The sequence below is a fragment of the Choloepus didactylus genome, chromosome 1 (genome assembly GCF_015220235.1).
Source record: "Choloepus didactylus isolate mChoDid1 chromosome 1, mChoDid1.pri, whole genome shotgun sequence".
In the NCBI taxonomy this organism is placed as follows: domain Eukaryota; kingdom Metazoa; phylum Chordata; class Mammalia; order Pilosa; family Megalonychidae; genus Choloepus; species Choloepus didactylus.
In genome coordinates, this window is record NC_051307.1 from 88131545 (window position 1) to 88153871 (window position 22327).

Genomic DNA, 22327 nt, shown 5'->3' on the forward strand with positions numbered 1-22327 from the left:
ATTTGGCAGTTCAGCAGCCTCTTCTCCAAAATCAAGAGCTGGGAGTTTAATGACATCACCTCCATGTCTGAGCACCTGAAAGTCTGTCCTTTCAACATCGTAGAGCACAAGACTGAACCCATTCTTCTGACCAGCATGTGTCAGCCCCATGAGAAGGCCCGAGAGACCTTGGTCTCCACGTTTCAACCCAGACCACAAGGAAGAAATACCTACTAAGGACTCAGACATCACCATTCTTGGATTCTCCCTTGGAGTCACTGAAAGTAGGAGAGAGTGTGGTTTTGAGGACTCCCATCTATAAACTGCATATGTGCATCTCTGTGTGTAATAGAATGTATAGTGTCTTTCAAAACCCGAGCAGTCACACAAGGAATAAGAATTTCCTAAGTCATGGTTTGTAGAATTGTTATGGTGCCATATTGATTGATTTCCTTGCCTTATTTTCCCTAAAATAAATTAGTCTGCAGAGAAAATTTGGTAACCTTGAAGCCATTTAGAAGATGAACCCATATCCTTAGGTGAAGAAAGCAATGAAATTCCATAACCAGTAAAGACATGTGCTTTTAGAAAGGGCATTTTAGTTTCTAAAGCATTTTCAAACTCGTGTGGCAGGCAATGCAGAGCTGAGGACTGTGGTTCAGAGAGACCCCTCCCAGAGCACTCAGGGTGAAGAGCACATGGTTGGAAGGTGCTGGGAGCCTCTGTCTAGAACCAAGTCCAGGGCTTTTTTTCCTCACCCCACTGCTTTTAAGCCCATCAAGTCACCACAGAGCCCAACAGAAAAGAGCACCCTGGCTGAGCACAGAGGGCCTCTGGGGATACCACAGGTTAAAGGATGCAAGGCAGAAATGAAGTCACAGAGTATGTTGTGTATGATCTTGGGTAACATGTAGAAGGAAGGCCTTAAAAAACTGAGGAGAATCCAAAGGAGACCCTATATTAATGGAGAAAAATAGAACAAATGTCCAAGTCTGTTTGTTTTTTTGTTTTGTTTTGTTTTGCATTTTAACAATGACTTAGAGTCAAGCTTCTTTTCTTCCAAAAGTTATGTTCTTGGAAAGTTCTAGATAGGAGCTATAAATAAATCAAGGTGCCAGATGGTCTGGATAGGGAGAGCATAAGCACAGCCCAGTAGTTACCCTGTGCTGCCTGATATGATATCAAGATGCTAACCTCAACCTCAGTGTCATGCCAGAATGGAGAACCAAACATTTGGCAAAGTCCAAACAAGGCCCAGTGCAGTTCCTGTGGCACTAGCCACCTAGTCCTAGACAACACTTGGGTACCTTCTGGGGGACCTTGGGGAGGAAGACATGTGAACATGGTGGTTCCCTGAAATTACTCCTTCCTGTTGCTGGCCATGACTCCAGCCTGTCTAAAATGGGTGATAATGCCAGTTTTTGGTAACAAACAGTGAATAATCACAAGAACAGAGATAAAAAATACACAATAGAAACTGGCATCCCTGAAAGCAGGGTTTCTCAACCATGGCACTATTGGAATTCTGGTCTGGATAATTTTTTGTTGTGAGGGCCTGTCCTGTGCATTGTAGAATGTTTAGTAGCATTCTTGGCCTTTATTCATTAGCTGCTGGGAGTACTCTCACACTATGACAATCAAAAATGTCTCTAGACATTGCCAAATGTCCTCTGTGGGACAAAATCACCCCCAGTTGAGAACCCTTGCACTAAAGGATGACATACCAGAGATGAAAGTTAGAATACACTTGTTTTTTAGCACAGCAAAATTTTATCTTACATAGTTATCCTTAATGGTTTAATGCATCTCTCCTTTAGTTATTTATAACAGGTTTTATACAGATGGTGATTTTAAGGTGGGAACCAAATAGAGCTGATTTATTTGATGTGGCTTCATGTCCTTGGGCCATGTACAAGAAGTCTTTCAGCTCTAAATGTAGCTGAAGCCATTTGTCTTTGTTTATAGCCCTGTCATCTTAGTTGGTGCCAAGCAAGTAAGAATTAGGGGAAGGGAGGACAAGTATTATTGGGGAGCAGAGAACAAAGAACTTGGCCAACAGAAGAAAGAGTCTAGTCAATCTGTCTGCTTGTTATTGCCTGGGTCCCTTTCTGAATATGGTTTAGATCTGGTTTATATGAAGTTGATGCCACTTCTAAGAAGGGTCAAAGAGTGCATTAGAGCAATTCCCCAAACAAAATATGCTTTTATTTTCACTTTAATGTGCCATGTGTTACTATTTGGTAATGTAACTCTATTTTTCCCAAATACCTATTGTTTGCTTTATATTTCATGTTTGTAAAGAAGTCACCATTATATAAATATCACTAGAGTGTGATCTAAGGTTTGATTATGGTTTATTCAGTGAAGAGGAGTAAATGGAAACCACCAAACACCGAAGTGAGAAAGAAGGAAGAGAGTTCACCTCATACCAGTCTCAAGTTATTTGAATCTAGTCCTTCCTATTTGGAAGAAAAAACTCACTCTGGGTTTCTTATTTTATTAGAAAAAAGAGAGAAAGGGGAGCATCATTTTGTGGAGAGGGCAGATGAAGCAGAAGAGAAGCCTTTTAGAGAGACTGTGGATTAGACAGCAGATAATTTGGTTAGTGATAAGAAATGGTAATAAGCAGCACGAGCAGGGTGCATTATCTGACAGAGGCCAGACAGCTAGACACGGCTGTGGATTAAGGAGCAGCTCAGAGGACCTGAAGAGGGAGTGTGTACCCAGAAATAGGAGCCTGGATTGGGAAGTCTATGAGCTGAGCCCTGGATGAGTATCACCATCAAGAATGTCAGAGCAAAGTAGAGAGCCGCTGAACATGAAGGGAGAAAGACTTTGTTGCCTTCGTTTTATAGGAATTTGGAAAAAAGAAATTCTATCTTATAATGAAGGGAAAAGCAAAAACCAAGGTGGAACCTTGGAGATGTAACCAGGAAAGCCACTGTAAGAGCCTGATTTATGTGTGTAGTCAAATCAAACTGAAGTGAAGAGTGAGATTGTGTATTTCTATGGTGACTTACTGCTATTTATTAGAAATCCCAGTATCTCTATAAGTGAAAATAAAAGCTACTTTAACTCTGAAAGGCTAACTGGGTGAATTTGTAAGTTCTAGAGACAGATTTGGGATCCAATGGCATAAAAGTCATCACTGAAGCCAGAGGGGTGTGTGTCTGGAAGAAGAGCCTAGGAATGAGCCTGGGGGATGCAGTGCTCTAGGCACATGGGCATCTCACCAACTCTGTGAAGTCCTGAAGCCACTGTGTATCTCAGTCACAATCCTAGCCCTCCTTGTTCCCACTGCCCTCCAACTGAGAAAGCTGAACTCAGCTTCAGATACTGGGTATGAAACAACCAAAGATCTCCTAAACCAAATCCCTGACTTATTTTGAGTTTACCCTAGGATCCCCTATCTCTGACCTTACTGAGGCTGGACCCAATGGCTTGGGGCTGGGATAAACCCACTTTGCCCTGGCTTCCCATTCTCCTTCATGACAATAATTTGCTTGGTGATTTGCTTATTGCCCATTACACGTCCAAATGTCCTTGCCTCTTTTCCTAACTGTCTTAGCCCTGGACAGGCAGAAGCTCCATGTCTTCCTCCATCCACCCTCTTCCCTGGCTATTGATTTCAGTCACCCAGCTACAAGGCAGCCTGGAATTTCTCAAACAGAGGTCGCTCTCTCTGGCTCAAAATCCTCTTAACACCTCACCTGAGTCTCTAGTCATTTAGCTTTAATCTTTTCTCTTGGTCAACCTCCTTATTCTTCTTTCCTATCATGAGATCATCATGGCCACTGAAAGAGAGTGGTCATTACTCCCAGGCCGGTTTCCCACAACTGCTAAAGTCAGTAGAGGTTGAACTTTAATGTGGACACTACATGGCTCCCTGTTGCCCCATCTTACTGCCCATTTCCCAGGCTGATCTGTTTTGGATTGGGTTTAGAGTATAACCGAAGGAAAAGACCCTACCACTCCAGGGGCAGAAGCAGTGGTAGGAGAGGGTCTTTTGGATATGCCTGGGAAACAGGAGAAAAACTGGAGCCCATGGGAGTCCAGGGTCATTGATGGCTGTACAGAAAGTACTATTTACCTCAGCATGAAGGTGAACCATAGTCCCACTTTATTTCCAACTTTAGGGTTGGACAGAGAGAAGATTTAGAGATAATCTCTGCAGGGAAGGAAAGTAGGCAAATAGCACAATCAGGCAAACAGAAGTTTAGGTATACCTTCCAGGTAAGCAAAGAATTCACAAAGAGAGGAGAGCAGAGCTTAGGGTGGTTAGAAGGGGCATTTGTGAGGGAGGAGGCAGGACCACAAGGTAAGTGTCCCTGAATAGTCGGTCTACTGCATGACCTGAGGCTCATTCAGAGTAAAGAGGACACTGAGGGCACGTACTCTTCCTCATGCTGACTCTGCCCCAAGCCCTTAAGGGAGTCAGAGGGGGAAGTTTCCCCAGAACTCAGGCAACATATGATATCCTGTTAGACATTTGAAGCAGAAATGGGGAAGGGTTAGAGGAGAGCCACTTTGGACATGGTAAGTTACAGTGTGGAAGACAGTGAGGCCAGTCACTGGAGGAGTTTGACATAATTTGCAGGAAAGAGTCCAAACTGGCCATGGCAACGTCCCTGCCACCAGCCCTCATCCACCATCTCAATGTCAGTGATGATGTCGTCCGGAACAAAGGAAATCTCATCACTTCCCTCTGGAGAGAAAGTTGAAGGGACGTTAGGATGGTCATACAGGAATCCTTCCCACCTTGTGCCACTATAAACCTCAGGGAGGAAAATAGGCTGGCCGTCTTCTTGACCCCAAGCCTGAGTCCTTCTGTGATGCCCCCAGGGTCCATTACCTTCTCTTGTATCAGGGGTCTACAGGCACCAGCCCCCTCAGGCCACTCCCAACCTACCTCCTTGGTAATCATACAAGGCTACTGCTGAGGTCCCACTGGTCCCAGCCCCAGCTGGGCAGCCCGATGATCCTGTATAGTGAGAAATATAAATATGGTCTCACGAAAATGGAGAAGTCAGAGACAGATCCTGCTGTGCAGTGGAGGGACTTCCTCTTCCTCTCCCCCAGAGCTGACCAAATTCAGGAACTGCTTCTCCCTCTACCACTTACCAGCCAGGGTGGAGGGAAAAGAGGGTTCCTCAGGTTCAAGCACATCCTCATAGTCCCCTTCTGAACCATCATTCTGCTCATGCCTGTCCATGACCCCAACATCTTCATAATCATTCTCAGGCTCAGGCTCAGGCTTAGGCTCAGGCTCAGGCTCTGCTTCATAGATTGGCTCTTCCTCCAGTTGGAGGCCTTCTGGAGTCCTGGGGGGTAGAGCTGGAGGCTCCTCATTGTCCTGAGAAGAGACAGTACAGAGCAGGATGACTTCCACTCACTAGGAACTTCCTCTTCCAAAACTCCCAATGGGGGACTGCTAAGACTCCATCTTTCACCATCCAACCATTTCTACCCTCCACTGTTGCCTCCATCTAATAGCCCTTCCAAGGGAACCCGGCCCTTCATCCCTCATCATTCCTCAACCTCCTCCCATATATAACACTCAAAACATCAATCAAGAGATGATGGGAGGGAAACACAAAGATGAAAGAGGAGGGAAGTTGAAAGCCAGTCAGATTCCTTGGAATACCAGGAAAGATTAAAGCAAGAGGACATTGTTTTGAGGACCATAGCTAGGATGACCAATTGTCCCAGTTTTCCCAGGACTGAGGGATTTCCCAGGGTATAGGACTTTTAGTGCTAAGAATAGGACAGTCTGAGACAAACCAAGATGGTTGGTCATTCTACACAGCCCACCTTCCTTAGATACGAGGATATTGGAGGGGTAGGGTCAGAATCTGTGGGACTCTGCTTACCGGGGAACTCTGCCTCAAGGGTAGGGAGGGCACTGGAAGTTCCCTGATGTCTCTCACAGGCTCAGGCTCTGATGATGGACAACTTCCTGCTGGAGGCCAGGCCTGTGGAGATTAAAGCATCTCTCCAGTAAGCAAGCCCCCATCTTCTCTCTTCTACTTTTTCCTTACCTGGATACTCCCTCCGGCTCTCTGCCAATCCAAATTCACCTCATCTCTCAAAATGGACTCCAATCTGAAGTGGTAGCTCCTTCCTCTTAGTTCCTGCAGTAATGACTAGCTGCATTGACTGGTGACCTGTCTTGTGTTGTGCTACGTTTATCTCATTTTTCCCTAACATTCTGGTATATGAGGTCCAATTACACATTTAGACTGAAAACACCCTGAAGACAGGAATAGCAGTTAAAGTCTCTAACACAGGGGAGGACTCTGCCTTATTGTCTGGCAATGATTTTGACCCCTTAGCTCCTGTCTGGGCAAGGGACCCTGGATGAAGACCCTGGAGGGCCAAGGAATCACCTCTGAGGACATTTTCTTGGGCAATGGGGCTGGCACCACTGGCTCTTCCACAGGCACTGTGGGCTGCTGAGCCTCATGGCTCTTTATCACAGCCTTTCGCTCCTGTTGCCGCTTAGCCATCTGCTGTGCCTTTTCCTCTTCCTCCCGTTTCCTCTTCTCCTCAGCCATGGATTCAAATTTTGCCTTCAGCCCACGGGCACCACTAGAAGCTGCAGAAACAGTCAAGAAGAATTAGTTTTGTCTTGGGTGGGGAGGGGCACTTGAAGGAGGAAAAGGAATTAGTCAAAAATCCAGAAGAGGAGAAGATGGGAAGGGGACTCCAGGAGGGGATGGTAAAGAGGTATTGATGGAGGAGCAAGAGACGGAATGGCACTGAAGCCTAGATCTCCATAAAGCCAGGCCACACTACCTCAAACCCTTGTTCTTTCTAAATTATAAGTCTTGATCCACTAACCAGCCTCCTTCCCTGCCTATATTCCTTAAATATGTATGTCCTCTGGCCACCACCTCATTCTCTACTTCTCTATCCCAACCCCCCACCCCAACCTATCCTTCCAGAGCAATAACCCTTCTTCCCTGTGTCCTATCCCGGTTTCTTCGCCAATGTTACTCTACCTCTCATCCCCTTAACAGATTTTTCTGAGAGAGAGAATCTTGGATTTGAGGATAAGGAATCACTTCTTCCTCAGCTATTCTAGGTAGTGAAAGGCATTGAGGAAACGGTCTGGAGACCAGAAAGAATCAGAAGGGAAAGGAGGTTAAGGAGAACAGAGAGAGGGGATCATTAAGACTTACCAGCCTCTGTGGGTGTTGTCTTCTTATAAGCTGTGGTTGGGGCCTCCATTTCATTGAAGCCAACAGCGCTCTGCAGGTAGGAGAAGAGTATGGGGCGGGGTGTGGTTGTGACCCAGCAGGCAGTATTGGGGGCTGGGGTCATTGGAGTAGGTAGCTCAATAGTTGGAGAGAGTATTCCAATATTGTTGTTTTGTGGCAGAAAGAAGGGCAAAGAGGTTCTAAACTGGTGGGTTCCACTCTCTTTTTTAAAAGCTCAGTGTACCTAGAATCTCATGTCTCCAAGCCAGTTACCTAGAATGCACGAGGGTCCCTGGCATCAGGAGGAATTTGTGTAGGGTTGGACAGCGAAAAAAGACTATAAAGACTGGGTTAAGCAATGCTAATCAATGAATGAAAATTCAAGTGTAATATCATTCTTCTCTGGGTTCTGTCTGTCTCTGTCTCTGACTCCCTCCAGTCTCCTCAGTTGAAGCCAAGGCTTTGGAAGACATCATGCTCATTAGATGCAGAGGACAGTCAACGGGAGTGCAGGACCCCAGGAGCACAGGCTTGGAGGACCTACTACTACTGATCCATCCTTTTCCCAGCTCTGCCTCTCGCTTACTCTTCTATGCCCACTTCAGGTGCAGTTTAGGGAACTCTTTTCAAGATGTTGGTGTTCTGGTGCTTTACCTTATCCACTCGGTCTTTCTGGATCCCATACTGGCCACCAAAGCCCTTAGCATAATCTGCAGGACAGAAAGTTCTGAGAGTCAGAACAGGAGATTAAAAAGCTGGGAATGGATTGGGAGAAGGAGCAGTGAGAAGAAAACCAGAAACCAGGAATGTGGAGAACAGAGACATATGTGAAGAAGTGGAGAATCAGAGGATAGAGAGAGGCATGGGTGGGTAGAGAGGCAGAAAAAGTGGGGAGAAAAAAATTGAGAAAGAGTGGAAGAGAGAAATAAATGGAAGGAGGGAACATAAAAAGACAGAAGTGATAGGGGAGGAGAATGTAAATGAAGAAATAGGGAAAAGTATTAGAAGGACAGCACTCCAGGCATACGCTGTATGTCCCAGGGAAGGAGGGCTCCATCCTCTGTGAGGCACAGGGGACTTTAAGAATCGTAGCCTAACCACCATCTTGCTTCTGCCCACTCTGCCTGTTTTCATCCCTTAATTACCCCTCTTCTTTGGCCTCTCTCCTCTGCCCTGCTCCTAATCCTGATGTTTTCCTCTTCACTCTTCTTGGTATCCCCAACCCACACACACTTATTCTTTATCCCACCACATCCACTGTACATCTACCCCTCAGTTTTCTGGGGTCTCTGGGTCAGCCCCATGCCACTATGTGACCTCCCTTCCCCCCAACCCCAACTCACCTCTCTGGGACTCATGTTTCTCCGTCTCTCCCTTATAGTCATATCCCAAGGCTGCCTTGTCCCGTTTATCCTTCTCCACTCCATAACGGCCACCAAAGCCATGGGAGTAATCTATGGTTGAAGGAGCAGTCATGAAGGCCCACTCTCAGCCAACAGGACAATGTTGGAAAAAAGAGAAGTCAGGAGGAATGGGTGCAGGGTGTTAGCAGCCTGGGAAGAAAGCAGGCCTTGAATCCAGATGAATTAAAATGAAATGGAGTCCTAAGCCTTCTTTTATGCACTTTAATACAATACTATTCACTCTTTCCCTCTTTACTCCTTCCTCACTTCCATCCCAAGATGAGAAAATCATTCCAATTTTCTCCTGTCTTCTTCAAGGAAGGGGCAGTATAGAAAACGTGAAGCATCTTCAAAGAAAAGGCAGATGAATCTGAAATGGATGCCTATCCCTACAGCCATACAAATACATAGAAATGTCAGCTAAAACAGAACAATCTATTTTTTAATAGTAAAGCTCAAAAGAAAAGAAGAAAGAAAAATTCATGGATCTAGAAACAGAAATGAATCAAAGCAGTAAGTATGAGGATAATTAAGCTGATACCACAAAAGCCCCAAGGGTGTTTTAGTCCCAGATTTAATGCCTAGGGGTTAGTATCTGGTGTCTAGGGTTCTAATTTCTATATAAGAACAGGAGATAAAATTGACAAACCTTTAGCTAGATTGACAAAGAAAAAGAAAGAGGATACAAATAATGAAAACCAGAAATGAAAAAGGGTACATTACTACTGACCCTGCTGAAATATAAAGGACTATAAGAGGATATTATGAACAACTATAAGCCAATAAGTTAGATAATCTAGAGGAAATGGACAAATTCTTAGAAGCTACTAACTACCTATATTGACTCAAGAAGAAACAAAAAATCTCAACAAATCAATTGCCAATAAAGAGATGAAATCAGTCATCAAAAACTTCCCAACAAAGAGAAGTCCAGGACCAGATGACTTCACAGGGGATTTCTATAAATATTCCAAGAAGACTTAACTCCAATTCTGCTCATACTTTTCCAGAAATTGAAGAGGAGGGAACACCTCTAACTCATGCTACAAGGCCAACATCAACTTCATACCAAAGCCAAATAAAGACACTGCAAGAAAAGAAAACTATAGACCAATAGCTCTTATGAATATAGATGCAAAAATCCTCAACAAAATACTAGCAAACTGAATCTAAGAGCTTATTAAAAGAATTATACACCATGATCAAGTGGGATTTATCCCTGATATACAAGTCAAATTCAACATAAGAAAATCAATTAATGTAATACATCACATTAACAGAATGAAGGAAAAAAACACATGATCATCTATCTCAGTTGATACAAAAAAGGCACATGACAACATGCAGCACCCTTTCTTGATAAAAACAGAATAGTAGAAATAGAAGGAAACTTCCTCTACTTTCTCAACAGAGATGAAATAGACAAATTCTTTGAAAACTACAACATACCATAACTGACAGAAGAAATTATATTTACTTAAAAGATTGAATTCATAATGGAAAAAAAACCAGAAGAAAAAAATAGTCCATTACCATTAAAATCCCTCAGCTACACTAGAAGAAAAGGTAAAATTTTTCTTTATGGGACACCTCAACCCATGACACATGAAACTCCTGTAAAGCAAATACCCCTCTCCTTTACTGAAATAAGCTAACATACAAAATTACAAACCATCAAGGAAATAAATTATCATTAGGGAAAGCAGATTAATCAAACAGAAGACTAAGATTAATCAAACAGCACCCCCAAGAGCTGAAAATAAATAACAATATGAAAGAAACTATAAAATAAATATGTTTAAAATAATTAAAAGCTTAAAGAACAACAACAATAAAAAAAAGCATAATGAAAGTACAGGAAAAAAGAAACAGCAGATTTGCAAAACAACTAAAGGAAACTTCCAGAAATGAGAATATCTGAAAGTTAAAAATTTAATTGACAGCCTAAACAATAAATACAGCCAATGGGAAAATTAATGAACTAAACATAGATGCAAAGGAATTACCCAGAATGCAGTGCAGGGTGATAAACAGATGGAAATAGACAAAGGAAACTAGGAGACATGGAGGAGAGAATGAAAAGGTCTAGAACATATCTAATAGGAGTTCCAGAAGGGTAAAAGGGAAGAGGAGAGACACTATCTGAAGAAAAATTGTCTGAGTACTTTCCATAATTAAAGCAAGTCATGTCTCAGGTTGAAGAGGAGTAATGAGTCTCACGTAAGATGATAAAACTAGATCTAATACTTAGATGTATCCTGATAATATTGCAGAACATCAGAGCAAACAGAAAATCTTTAAAACAACAACAACAGACAGACAAGACATGTTACCTAAAAAGGAAAGATGATAAGACTAATACGAGAGATGCCAGAGATGATGAAATAGTATCTTCAAAGTGATGGATGGAAAATAACAAGGAAGAATGGGGCAAAATAAAGACATTCTTCAGACAAAGACTGTGAGTACTTTCATTTACTCTTGCTGAAAGAATTATCAAAGGATATACTTTTAGCAAGATGGATATAATCTCAGGAGGAAACTAGATACAATAAACAATGATGAGCTAAGAACTGGTAAATATGCTGGTAAAGTTAAATAAGTATTCACTGAGTAATAATGATTAATTTTTGTGGGGCTTAAAAAAATATAGAACTGAAATACTAGACAATAATAATACGGTTATTGGAAAGAATGTAGCTAAAATGTTCTACATTTCCCTATTACTCAGGAAGGAGACACTTATTAATTTAAGTCTACTCACATTTCTATTTTTTTACTTAAACTTAAGTCAAAGATGCATATTAATACATAACGATAAGCTCTAAAAATAAAGGAATAGAATGCATTAGTCTCAATCCATTAGAGGCAAAATGGGGGACTAACAAAAATGTGATCATTTCATAGAAAGCAATAAAGGAGGAAAAAAGCAAATACATGCTTGGATTAAAAAATAAGTTATTGGGGTGCTGAGTCATAGAACTAAAGGGAGCCGATGACAGCTCTTGGAAGATGAAGTCTGAGCAGCTTAGGTCAGTCAGGTGGTTGATCAAGGCTGAAGTTCAGGGTTCTTGCCTTTCTGAGATGCGTGTTTCTCCACTTGTCCTTTGTAATCAAAGCCAACTGCTGACTGCAGAGAAAAGGAAAGAGCATTGGTTAAAGACTTAGGGCCGTCAGTTTCTTCCCTGTTTGCCTCCCTTTACTCCCAGCTCAGTTTACTGGGGCTTAGGGCTGAGTTTAGGGGTTCAATGTAGAAACAGATTGTATACTGATGAGCTGCCATGGAGGCAGTGTGCTACAGAGCAAGGAACATGGGCTAGATCTAGATTCAAACTTTACTTCCCCTATTTAGAGTTGTTTGGCTATATTCCTTAACATTACAGGCCCTTAAATGCTTCACATCTCTTCAGCTGGAAAACGGAAGAAATGATCCCTACCAAACTGTGAGAACTAAATGGGACAAGGTATATAAAGTGTCTACATTGGAGAATTTGGTAAATTAGCACTTTGTTTCCTACCTAACTCTTACAAAACTAAAGTGAGATCATAGCTAGAAAAGTACTCTGTAAACTATAAAGCACTATGCACATATAAGGGATCCTGTGCCTAATTGATTATCCTGTGCCTTTTCTTCTTCATTATTCAGCAGCAGAAACATAGAGGTGTGGATTTCAGTGGGATGGGAGGCAACAAAGGAAAGTCTGCATCCTGGCTGGCTCCAGAACTGGATATGTTCCAGAACTGCGTTGCTCTGTCCCCATCTGGCTCAGTAACTTTTAGTCTCTAACCAAGTCAAGGTTTTGCATCTTAAGACCTTTATTACGATGTATTATTCCTTGATTTATAAGTCATACTGATTGTTTAGGTGATTCCATGAGACAAAAGATTCGACAATGAGAGATCAGGCAAAGACAGGAGGGGTCAAGATGGAATAGGAAATTCCATCCTGATTACAGAAGAACATTGTTTTTTTAATTCATTTTTATTGAGATATATTCACGTATCATGTAGTCATACAAAGCATACATTCAGTTGTTCACAGTACCATTATATAGTTGTGCATTCATCACCAAAATTAATTTTTGAAGATTTTCATTACCACACACACAAAAATAATAAGAATAAAAATTAAAGTGAAAAAGAACAATTAAAGTAAAGCAGAACACTGGGTGCCATTTTTTTTTTTTGCCCCCATTTTTCTACTCATCCCTCCATACACTGGACAAAGGGGAGTGTGGTCCATATGGCTTTCCCAATCACATTGTCACCCCTCATAAGCTACATTTTTATACAATCGTCTTCAAGATTCAAGGGTCCTGGGTTGTACTTTGATAGTTTCAGGTATTTACTGCTAGCTATTGCAATTCATTAGAACCTAAAAAGAGTTATCTATATTGTGCATAAGAGTGCCCACCAGAGTGACCTTTTGGCTCCTTTTGGAATCTCTCTGCCACTGAAGCTTATTTCATTTCCTTTCACATCCCCCTTTTGATCAGAAGAACATTACATGCTCCATATTCCATTATTGCCTTTAAAAAATTGCCTTCTGCCCTTTCCATTCCTTTATAGTATGTTTTGAACTCTTCTGTTCTTTTTTCTTTTTTTCCCTATAATGCAAACAAATAACATCCTAGCTTTAAGGATTCAGGCCTACCTAATTAGCAACTGCTGGGAAAAAGGAATCTCAGACAGCTGTGAGGTAGATGTCCTTCTCTCTCTGTGGCTGCAGGGAAAGAGACACCATTCTGCAGCATAAAAACAAGTGCAAGGAATCTGATCTAATAAGGTGTGGAACTGAGAACATCAGTGAGTAGTAATCTTACTGTCTTGTGCAGTACATCATCCTATAATCTTACTGTCCTTTTTTTGTGTCTTTAAAATTGCTCTTTTTGAACAAAGGACTCCTTAAAATACCCAGACTTCAGAGATATATACTAAATCCTATGAAAAGGAATCTTTACTTTCTAAAACATTGTTCCTAATTAGTTGTTTTACGTGATTATTTCCTGCCCTGGTAATAATGTTAAATTGACATCTCTGTTTTCCTAAAAGGCATCAGTATTCATAAGGTTATGACAAAAGAGGAGCTGGAATTTCCCTCTTCTTTTATCATGCATACAGGTGTAATAAAACCCATGGCTCAAGAGATTCTTTATTCAAATAGAGAACTTAAGAGTCATTGTCTCATTTAAATTAAGGCCTTTCAGCTCAGCACATGGCTTCCAACAATGGAGGAACTTGCAGAGGAAGGTCAAGGGAGCTCTCCTCAAGATGGTGTTGGACCCTCCCAGCACCCACTGTCCTATCCTTCCCCAGGAGAAGCATGGGCCCACATTCAGGGTGAGTTTTGGTAAGTCTGGCATGATTTGAGGTAGGTGGTGTGGGGAGAAAGCTGTCTCTCACCTTGTCTGCCCTGTCCTTCTCAACTCCATATTTGCCACCAAAGCCTCTGGCAGCATCAGTCTGAGAAGAGTGCTTCTCCACCTCAGCAACATACTCGTGGCCCATAGCGCTCTGAGAAAATCAAGAACAGAGTGAATGACAAGATGAAAATGACCATTAAACAATAGGAGGCTACAGAGATAGTGTGGGATGTAAGAATGTAAGAAATTCCATTCTGGGTGAGACTCATCGCTTCTGACAGTGGTGTCAAGGAATATGTGATGGGAGAGCAAGGTGTGACATTTTCTGCAGCCTTGCACAACCCTGATTCTTCTTTAATAATATTAGGAATCCATCATTCAGGAGACTCCCATAGGATGGGCTGGGAGCCATAGGAATAGAGACTAGGTAGACAGAGAAGTATTTAAATAAGAAACAAAAAGAGAAGCTAAAACAAGGGCTTTGTGCCTCCAAATAAAAATGTGAGTAGGTATGGGGGAAAGACCAAAGGGAACCGACTGGATACCATAATAGGTATTGAATCATTTTCAAAAACAGCCAGCTGCTTTTATTCTGGATCATTGCTCCTATTTAGCCATCAAATTTCAGATGTGCCACCTGAGCCCTGATATATAACAGTGACTGACTTCATACCAAAGAGGGCTGGTAGACAAGGCCATTAGAAGCCCAAGACAGCAGTTAAATCCTTTCTATTCTCTTCCACTTGTCATTTTACCTACTCATTTTATTTTGTATTTGGTTTTGAAATGTATTTTTCTTCTAATATTTAGATATGGATATTTTAGTGACCTGATTATTGAGTAATACTTCAAACTAAATAATGATACCGTCTTGCAGAGTCTCAATGAGAAGAAATTAGAAACTTCTCCTTCCTCCTATATGTTCAACCACAAGCTGGGAAATACAACACCTGTACAGAGGTTGATATGAAGCATTGCCCTATGTGAGGTCCTAGAAATTCATTTTGCTGTATTTTGACCTATTTGTGTAGGTCAAGCTTACAAGGCTTGTTGAATTTAAGAATGAAGGAATGAATGCTTATATATTTTACTTTTTTCCTAGAAATTTTGTGAGAGAATATAATGCCTACACTGCACTCTGCACAATGATAAAACAAAACACTTCTTGAATGAGAGCTAAAGACTATCAGATTGCTTTTTTTTTTTTTTTTCCTACTTGGAGATAAACCTTTTTTCCTAGGAATATAACTCTATCTCTGAGGTTCGGAAGTCAACAGAAAATATGATTCAGTATACAAGCATTCTTCTGTAATACTTTTTTTGGTATGTAATGGATAAAGGATGAAAAGGAAAATCAATATTTATACTTGGGGGACCTTCTAATGGATAAATTCACATAAAGATTTTCACACCTATGTGTACAACATATATATGATGTATACCAAAGAGCACTAAAAACACAATAAAGTTAAGAATAAGAGAGAAGTTGTAAAGTAGACATAACACACAAACACTTAAAAGTAGTAAACAATTTTAAAATATATGCCCCCTCCTCCACTTGTGCCCCCTCTTTCCTGAGTCTAGGAGTTACAGTGTGGCTGGGCCTACAATAGGCCAGACCTTCTAAATTCTTGCTTTCTCTTTTTTGCCATCTATATTTTACATACTAAGATCAGAAAAACACTGATACAAATAGTATGTGGACACTCAATTTTGGAGCCTAAACAAATTTGGAACTTTTGAGCAAATTTTAAACCATAAAATCAACAACGAGTCAAATGTTCTTTTGGTTTGTTTGTTTTTAAAGCAAATCTCTTTTCTTTCAACTCACCTTGTCCATTCGGTCTCTTTCCACCCCAAACCGGCCTCCATAGCCATGGGATGCTTTGGGCCCTGATTCCATCTCTCTCTTCTTGAGAACATCATGCTCCTCTGACACTTTGCTCCGTAGCTGGTGGATGCTGGAAGTAATCACAAGACAGAGACTCATCTAGCACTGAGCAGTCAATGATCCTTCCTTCTCAGGAAAATGAAAATCTTGATGTCTGTTCTATTTGGTTTTAGCAATAACCTGAGCCCACAAATTAACTAGTGATGGGTCTGGTGTAAGAGATCAGTATGGCTTGCATTTCATAGCCTGATTCAAGCTCTCCATAAGCCAATAGTATTCCCTTTGGCCTATTTTGCTCACAAAAATAACCTTCTGATGTTCAGTCCCATTGTTTACATTCCTAAGTATTAAGAGGACACTGATACCTACATTCTTATAACTGAGAAATTACTTTCCTTTCTGAATGGATTTGCTTTCTAGCAATCAGGTAATCTGTCTCAATAAGAATATTCATACCCTTTGACCCACACATTCTAGTCCCAGAAAATAATTTTAAATATGGTAAAGGTTAATGTATAATGATATTCAGGGAATCACTGTGTATAATAGCAAGAACCAAGAAAAGATCTATATGGCCAATAATTGGGGAATAAAGTTAAATAAACTGCAACATTATCTTTCAAAGGTATAGTAAGCAGTCATTTAAAAATGATGAATATAAAAAATTAAGCACTAGGGAAATGTATACCCTAGTATATTGTCTATTTTCTTGTATGAATTAATTCCCTCCTCTCCAAAAATTAGATAAGTCCTGAGAGTGCTAATAATTAATGAAAACTAACTTACAAAATGTATTCTAATCATTAATTGCTGTAACATTTTAGGGTTCAAATAACCTTGATTTGGGACACCTCTACCTGTAAGAGAGAGCAACACCAAAAGGAGGCATTCTCTTATGTCACACTCACTTCCATCTTTACTATGAAGGTGACTGCAATACTCAAGAGAGTTGAGAGACACCTCTGTGTACTGTTTGGCTGAGGAAATGGAGCTCTAGTACCATACATAGCACCAGCACCGAGAGAAATACAAGGATATATAAGGACCCCTTGGCATTCTTAGAATCATTTGGGCAAGAGAACCTTGTTCTAGTTTGCTAATGCTGCCGGAATGCAAAACACCAGAGATGGATTGGCTTTTATAAAGTGGGTTTATTGGGTTATGCAGTTACAGTCTTAAGGCCATAAAGTGTCCAAGGTAACACATCAGCAATTGGCTACCTTCACTGGAGGATGGCCAATGGTGTCTGGAAAACCTCTGTTAGCTGGGAAAGCACGTGGCTGGCATCTGCTCCAAAGTTCTGGTTTCAAAATGGCTTTCTCCTAGGACATTCCTCTCTAGGCTGCAGTTCCTCAAAAATGTCACTCTTAGTTGCACTTGGGATATTTGTCCTCTCTCAGCTTCTCCAGAGCGAGAGTCTGCTTTCAACCACCATCTTCAAACTGTCTCTCATCTGCAGCTCCTGTGCTTTCTTCAAAGTGTCCCTCTTAGCTGTAGCTCCTCTTCAAAACATCACTCACAGCTGCACTGAGTTCCCTCTGCCTGTCAGCTCATTTATATGGCTCCAGTGACTCAATTTAGACCCATCCCAAATGGGTGGAGCAACGCCTCCATGGAAATTATCCAATCAGAGTCATCACCCATAGCTGGGTGGGGGGCATTGCCAAAGAAACACTCAAAGAATTACAATCTAATCAACACTGATAACGTCTGCCCACACAAGATTACATCAAAGATAACGGTGTTTGGGGGACACAATATATTCAAACTGGCACAAACCCTAAATAAAAATTTGACTTCCAGCAGCAAATGGTGGACGTTCAGTTGTGTTGAGATAGTAATGTTAATGAGACTTCTTCAATAATCACTAGGTGGGGAAAACTAGACACATTGGTTACAGGTAGAATGGCCATCTCACAAAGGGAAGTGTCCTCTTTAATGGAAGCATAGATCCATCTGGTGACCTTGTAGGATAATCCTGCTAAAGGGCTTTTAAAAAGTCTTCTCAGCTGTAGGCACAGTTAATTTTAGAAAGCTGGCTTCGAACCAGATGAAATTAAGCTAAGTACTGGAAGAACACTCTGTTCCCAAGCCTGCTCTAACCCCTCTGGCAGCAGTGAAACCAGAGATCCCACATTGCTAGTTCAACACCACCACCAATTTAGAACTATGTTTCAGGGTCACAAAAGCTATTGGTTCCAAGAGCATGTAAAGGACCATTCAGTCTTCCCTAATTGAAGTATTCAGATGAAGAATGAACATGGACCAAATGTTATTTTCAAATGGAAAAAATCTGCAGACCTTTAATGAGCCTAATTACATAGGCCATAACAATATTACAGTTGAAACGAGTTTTAAAAAGGGATTAGAAAATAAGACTCAGGAATATCCACCTAATGGATGACAGCAAGGCCAGTCAGGGGATCATGCTGATAGATGATACAGTTTGAATGAAAGTGGTGGGGCCAAAGAAGACACACTTCTTAAAAAATTCTTTAGGATATAACTGACACTACTCTGAATATGTCCTGGTTATATCATCCCTTCATTCAATGAATATTAATAAGCAACTTTTGAGTGCCAAGCATTGGTAGGTTCTGAGGATACAAAGATGATTAATATATGAAGAAAGTGGTCAGGTAGATGCAATAAACTGGAAAATGAAAAATTACAATTCAATGTGCTAACAGAAAAACCTAAGAAACTCTTGACACTTTAACAACTCTCAGAAACCTATTTTAAGTTTTAAAGTACCTTGGAATTAATAAAGCAAGCAGTTTATGTGAACCAAACAAAATCCAGGACTCTACAGATCAGCTAAGAAAAAAGACAGATTTTTTGCATTTATCACAAAATTTAAAGTATGAAGGTGAGTGACTCAGATTAAAAGGTTTTTATTCATAGACAACATGATCATGTATGTAGAAAACCTAAAGAATCTACCAAAAAAGAAAAAAAAACTATAATTATTAAGTGCATTAGGCAGGGTCACAGAATACAAGGTCACTATATAAAAATCAATTGTATTTCTTCATCCTAGCCATGAAATTTGGAAATTTAAATTTAAAAATAAATAACATTTACAATCACATGAAATAACATGAAATATTTTGGAGGCAAATTTAACAAAATATTTATAAGACCTGAACACTGAAAACATTTCTGAAAAAAATTAAAGAAGACCTAAATAAATGGGAGCTATCCATGTTCATGAATTCAAAGACTCACTATTGATAAGGTATCAGTTTTCCCCCAAAACGATCTATAGATTCACTGCAATCCCAATCAAAATTCCCACAGCCATTTTTGTAGGAATTGATTAGCTGATTCTAAAATGTATGTGGAAATGCAAGGTCTTAGAATAGTAAAAACTTTTTTGAAAAATGAAGAGCAAAGTAGAGAACTACCTGATTTTAAGACTTATCATAAAGCTACAATAATCAATGCAGTGTGGTATTGGTGTCAGGGTAAACATACAGATTAATGGAACCAAATAGTCTAGAAATAGACATGCATGTATACGGTCAGAGACACCAGGTAAATCAATGGGGAAGGGATAGTCTTTCAATTATGCTGGAACAACTAAATATCCATAAGGAAAAAAATGAACCTTAATCTTTACCTTACACTACTTACAAAAGTTAGCTTGAAATGGATCGCTGACCTAAATATAAAAGCTAAAACCATAAAACTTTTAGAATAAAATATAGGAGAAAATCTTCACAATGTTGGGTTAGGCAAAAATTTCTTAGAGAAAGCACTAACCATAAAATTTTTTGGATAGATTGGATCTCATCAGAATTTAAAATTTCTACTCTTTGAAAGACACCATTAATAAAAATAAAAGGCAAATTGGAATCTGGAAGGAAATATTTGTAAAACACAAACCTGACAAAGGACTCGTATCCAGAATCTATAAAGAACGCTTACAACTCAATAAAAAGAAGATGAGCAACCCACTTTAAAAGTGAGAAAAATATTTGAACTGAACTTCAAAAAGAAGATATATGAAGACACATGAATGGCACATTAAAAAGATGCTCAATAAAATTGGTTATCAGACAAATATAAATTAAAATCACTACATACCTACTAGAGTGGCTCAAATGAAGAACACTAACAGTACTAAGCATTAACAAAGATATGGAGCAACTGAAATCCATACATTGCCAGTGGGAATGAAAAATGGCAAATGCCCTTTGGAAAACAATTTGGCAATTTCTTGTAAAGTAAATACACACTTACTATATGACCCAGCAATTTGCTCCTAGGTATTTCCCAAGAGAAACAAATTATATATTTTTATATATAAATAAATATATATATATATAACACAAAAAGATTTCTACACAAATGTTCATGTCAGTTTTATTTGTAATAGCCCCTAACTATAAACAATTCAAATTTCCATCAACAGGGTAATGAATAAACCAAACTGTGTTATAAACATTAAATGACATAATACTAACAATAAAAAGGCACAAAACACTGATACACACAAAACCATGAAGAGGTCTCAAAAACATTATGTTAAATGAAAGAAGCCAGACACGAGTGTCTTTTTTATTCCATTTACAGGTAAAGATAATCTGTAGTGGCAAAAAGATCAGTGTTTACAATGGGCCAGTGTTGGGGATAGAGCATACTGACCCCAAAGAGACACAAGGGAAACTTCTGTGGTAATGGAAATATTCTATATCTCATTCTGTAACTCACTGAATTGTTCACTTAAAATGATGATACAGCAAAAAAGATTTTTTTTTTAAATAAAAAGGAGCTGAAAACATTAAATGAAAGAAAGACTTTGGGTACTCATACAAAGTTTCTCGCTAATGAGCATGATTGTAGTACTTTATTAAGGCCAATCTACAAGGTGCTTAAAGTCATTCTAAATAGAACAGCAGGCTTAGGGAAAGGCAGTAGCTTAGCTCATGGGAACTTCCTTTCCATTTCAACAAGAGAATTATGGACATGACAATATTATATTTATTAAACAGAAGCAATATGGGACACTGGTTAAGCATACAGGTTATGGAGTCAGACTGAGCTGAATAAATTACTATTTTTATGCCCTTGGACAAATTGCTAAACACCAGAGCATCTGTTTACTTTTCTGTAAAATCAGAACAACATCATCAATGGTATAGAGTTGCTTTGAAGATTAAATGTGATGTTGCAAAATGCCTTAGCATTTTGTGTGATATATAATAAGTGCTTAATAAATGTTAGCTATTATTCTTATGTTATATCAATACCTCTTCACAGTACTTCTGTGAGGTAAATAGGCTGGTCCTTTATAGAGTGGTAAAATCATTCTTTTCAGTACCCTGAGCCCTTTTATAGAAGAGCTGAGATCAACCAAACCCTAGATCTCCAGATTTCTATTTCTCAATACTCATGGCAGTACACCATTCTTCATTTCCTCTTGATATAAAATGTCATGGCGCAAGAAAGTGGACAAGGCCACTGTGGCAGATATCCTATAGTTATAACTCAGTAAGGATCTAACCCAAGACCAGATAGGTTTCAGGAAGCACTGAAAGATTATTCTCCTGGAGCAAAGCCTGTTGCTGTTTCACAATAAAATATGAACAAAAATTGAGAGAAGCATCTAGAAAATTCATAGCAATTTGACATAGTAAATTTATGTGTACTGAAACCAAAAATAAAAACCATGCTTGTATTTTCTCTTTCTTTTTCATTTATTTTTCCAGCAATTCAATTTTATTTTATTTTACAAAAAAAAGTATCAGTCTATGACAGATTTGAGGAGAAAAAAGAAAAAAGAAAACAAGTTCTGTCTTAGCATAACAAGAATCTTTAACTGATCAAGGGAAAATACACCAAAGAGAATGATTGCACAAGAATGGTGAGAAGAAGATGGAGAAAAGAGCAGCAACTCTTAAACATCAGGCAGTAACCCAGTAGCCTTGATTCTTGAAAACAATTGCATAACTATGTAGCTTACGTGGTGTGACTGTGTGATTGTGAAAACCTCCTGGCTCACACTCCCTTTATCCAGTGTATGGACAGATGAGTAGAAAAATGGGGACAAAAACTAAATGAAAAATAGGGTGGGATGGGGGTGGTGGTGGAATTTTTTATGTATTCATTTTTACTTTTATTTGTCTCTTTTTTGGAGTAAGGGAAATGTTCAAAAATTGATTCTGGTGATGAATGCACAACTATTTGATGGTACTGTGAATAACTGATTGTACACTGTGGATGACTGTAGGGTATGTGAACATATCTCAAAAAACTATATTAAAACAACCAACAAACAAAAAAAAACAGGCAGTTCCTAGGAAACTGCCAGGCCCAGGTCTCCTATATATAATAGATGAGCTACTCACTGTATCACCAAACCACACCCCAAACTAAATTTATTCAAGACAGAGCTAAAAAGAAAGCTGATGGTATGGGGGAGGGTAGTGAGACTAGAGAGAACCTCAGTCACTTCCTTTTCGTGTTTTGAGTCATCTCAGCTTTGTA

The 22327-nt window shown here is 39.8% G+C and overlaps 2 protein-coding genes across 2 annotated transcripts in view; one reads left to right on the forward strand and one right to left on the reverse strand.

Annotated features, from left to right (window-relative positions):
• Positions 1-3869, forward strand: part of FBXO40 (F-box protein 40) — a 31881-nt gene extending 28012 nt beyond the window's left edge. Inside the window, exon 3 of the mRNA XM_037836497.1 lies at positions 1-3869. Within this exon, the coding sequence (XP_037692425.1) occupies positions 1-216 (216 nt within the window). The 3' untranslated portion in view covers positions 217-3869.
• HCLS1 (hematopoietic cell-specific Lyn substrate 1) overlaps positions 2317-22327 on the reverse strand; it is a 27941-nt gene continuing 7930 nt past the window's right edge. Inside the window, exons 4-14 of the mRNA XM_037836510.1 lie at positions 15776-15905; positions 13985-14095; positions 11657-11711; positions 8522-8632; positions 7833-7888; positions 7161-7230; positions 6366-6574; positions 5850-5951; positions 5101-5332; positions 4889-4960; positions 2317-4684 (exon numbers count right to left, since the gene is read on the reverse strand). Coding sequence (XP_037692438.1) covers positions 4548-4684; positions 4889-4960; positions 5101-5332; positions 5850-5951; positions 6366-6574; positions 7161-7230; positions 7833-7888; positions 8522-8632; positions 11657-11711; positions 13985-14095; positions 15776-15905 — 1285 coding nt within the window. The 3' untranslated portion in view covers positions 2317-4547. The remainder of the gene's footprint in view (positions 4685-4888; positions 4961-5100; positions 5333-5849; positions 5952-6365; positions 6575-7160; positions 7231-7832; positions 7889-8521; positions 8633-11656; positions 11712-13984; positions 14096-15775; positions 15906-22327) is intronic.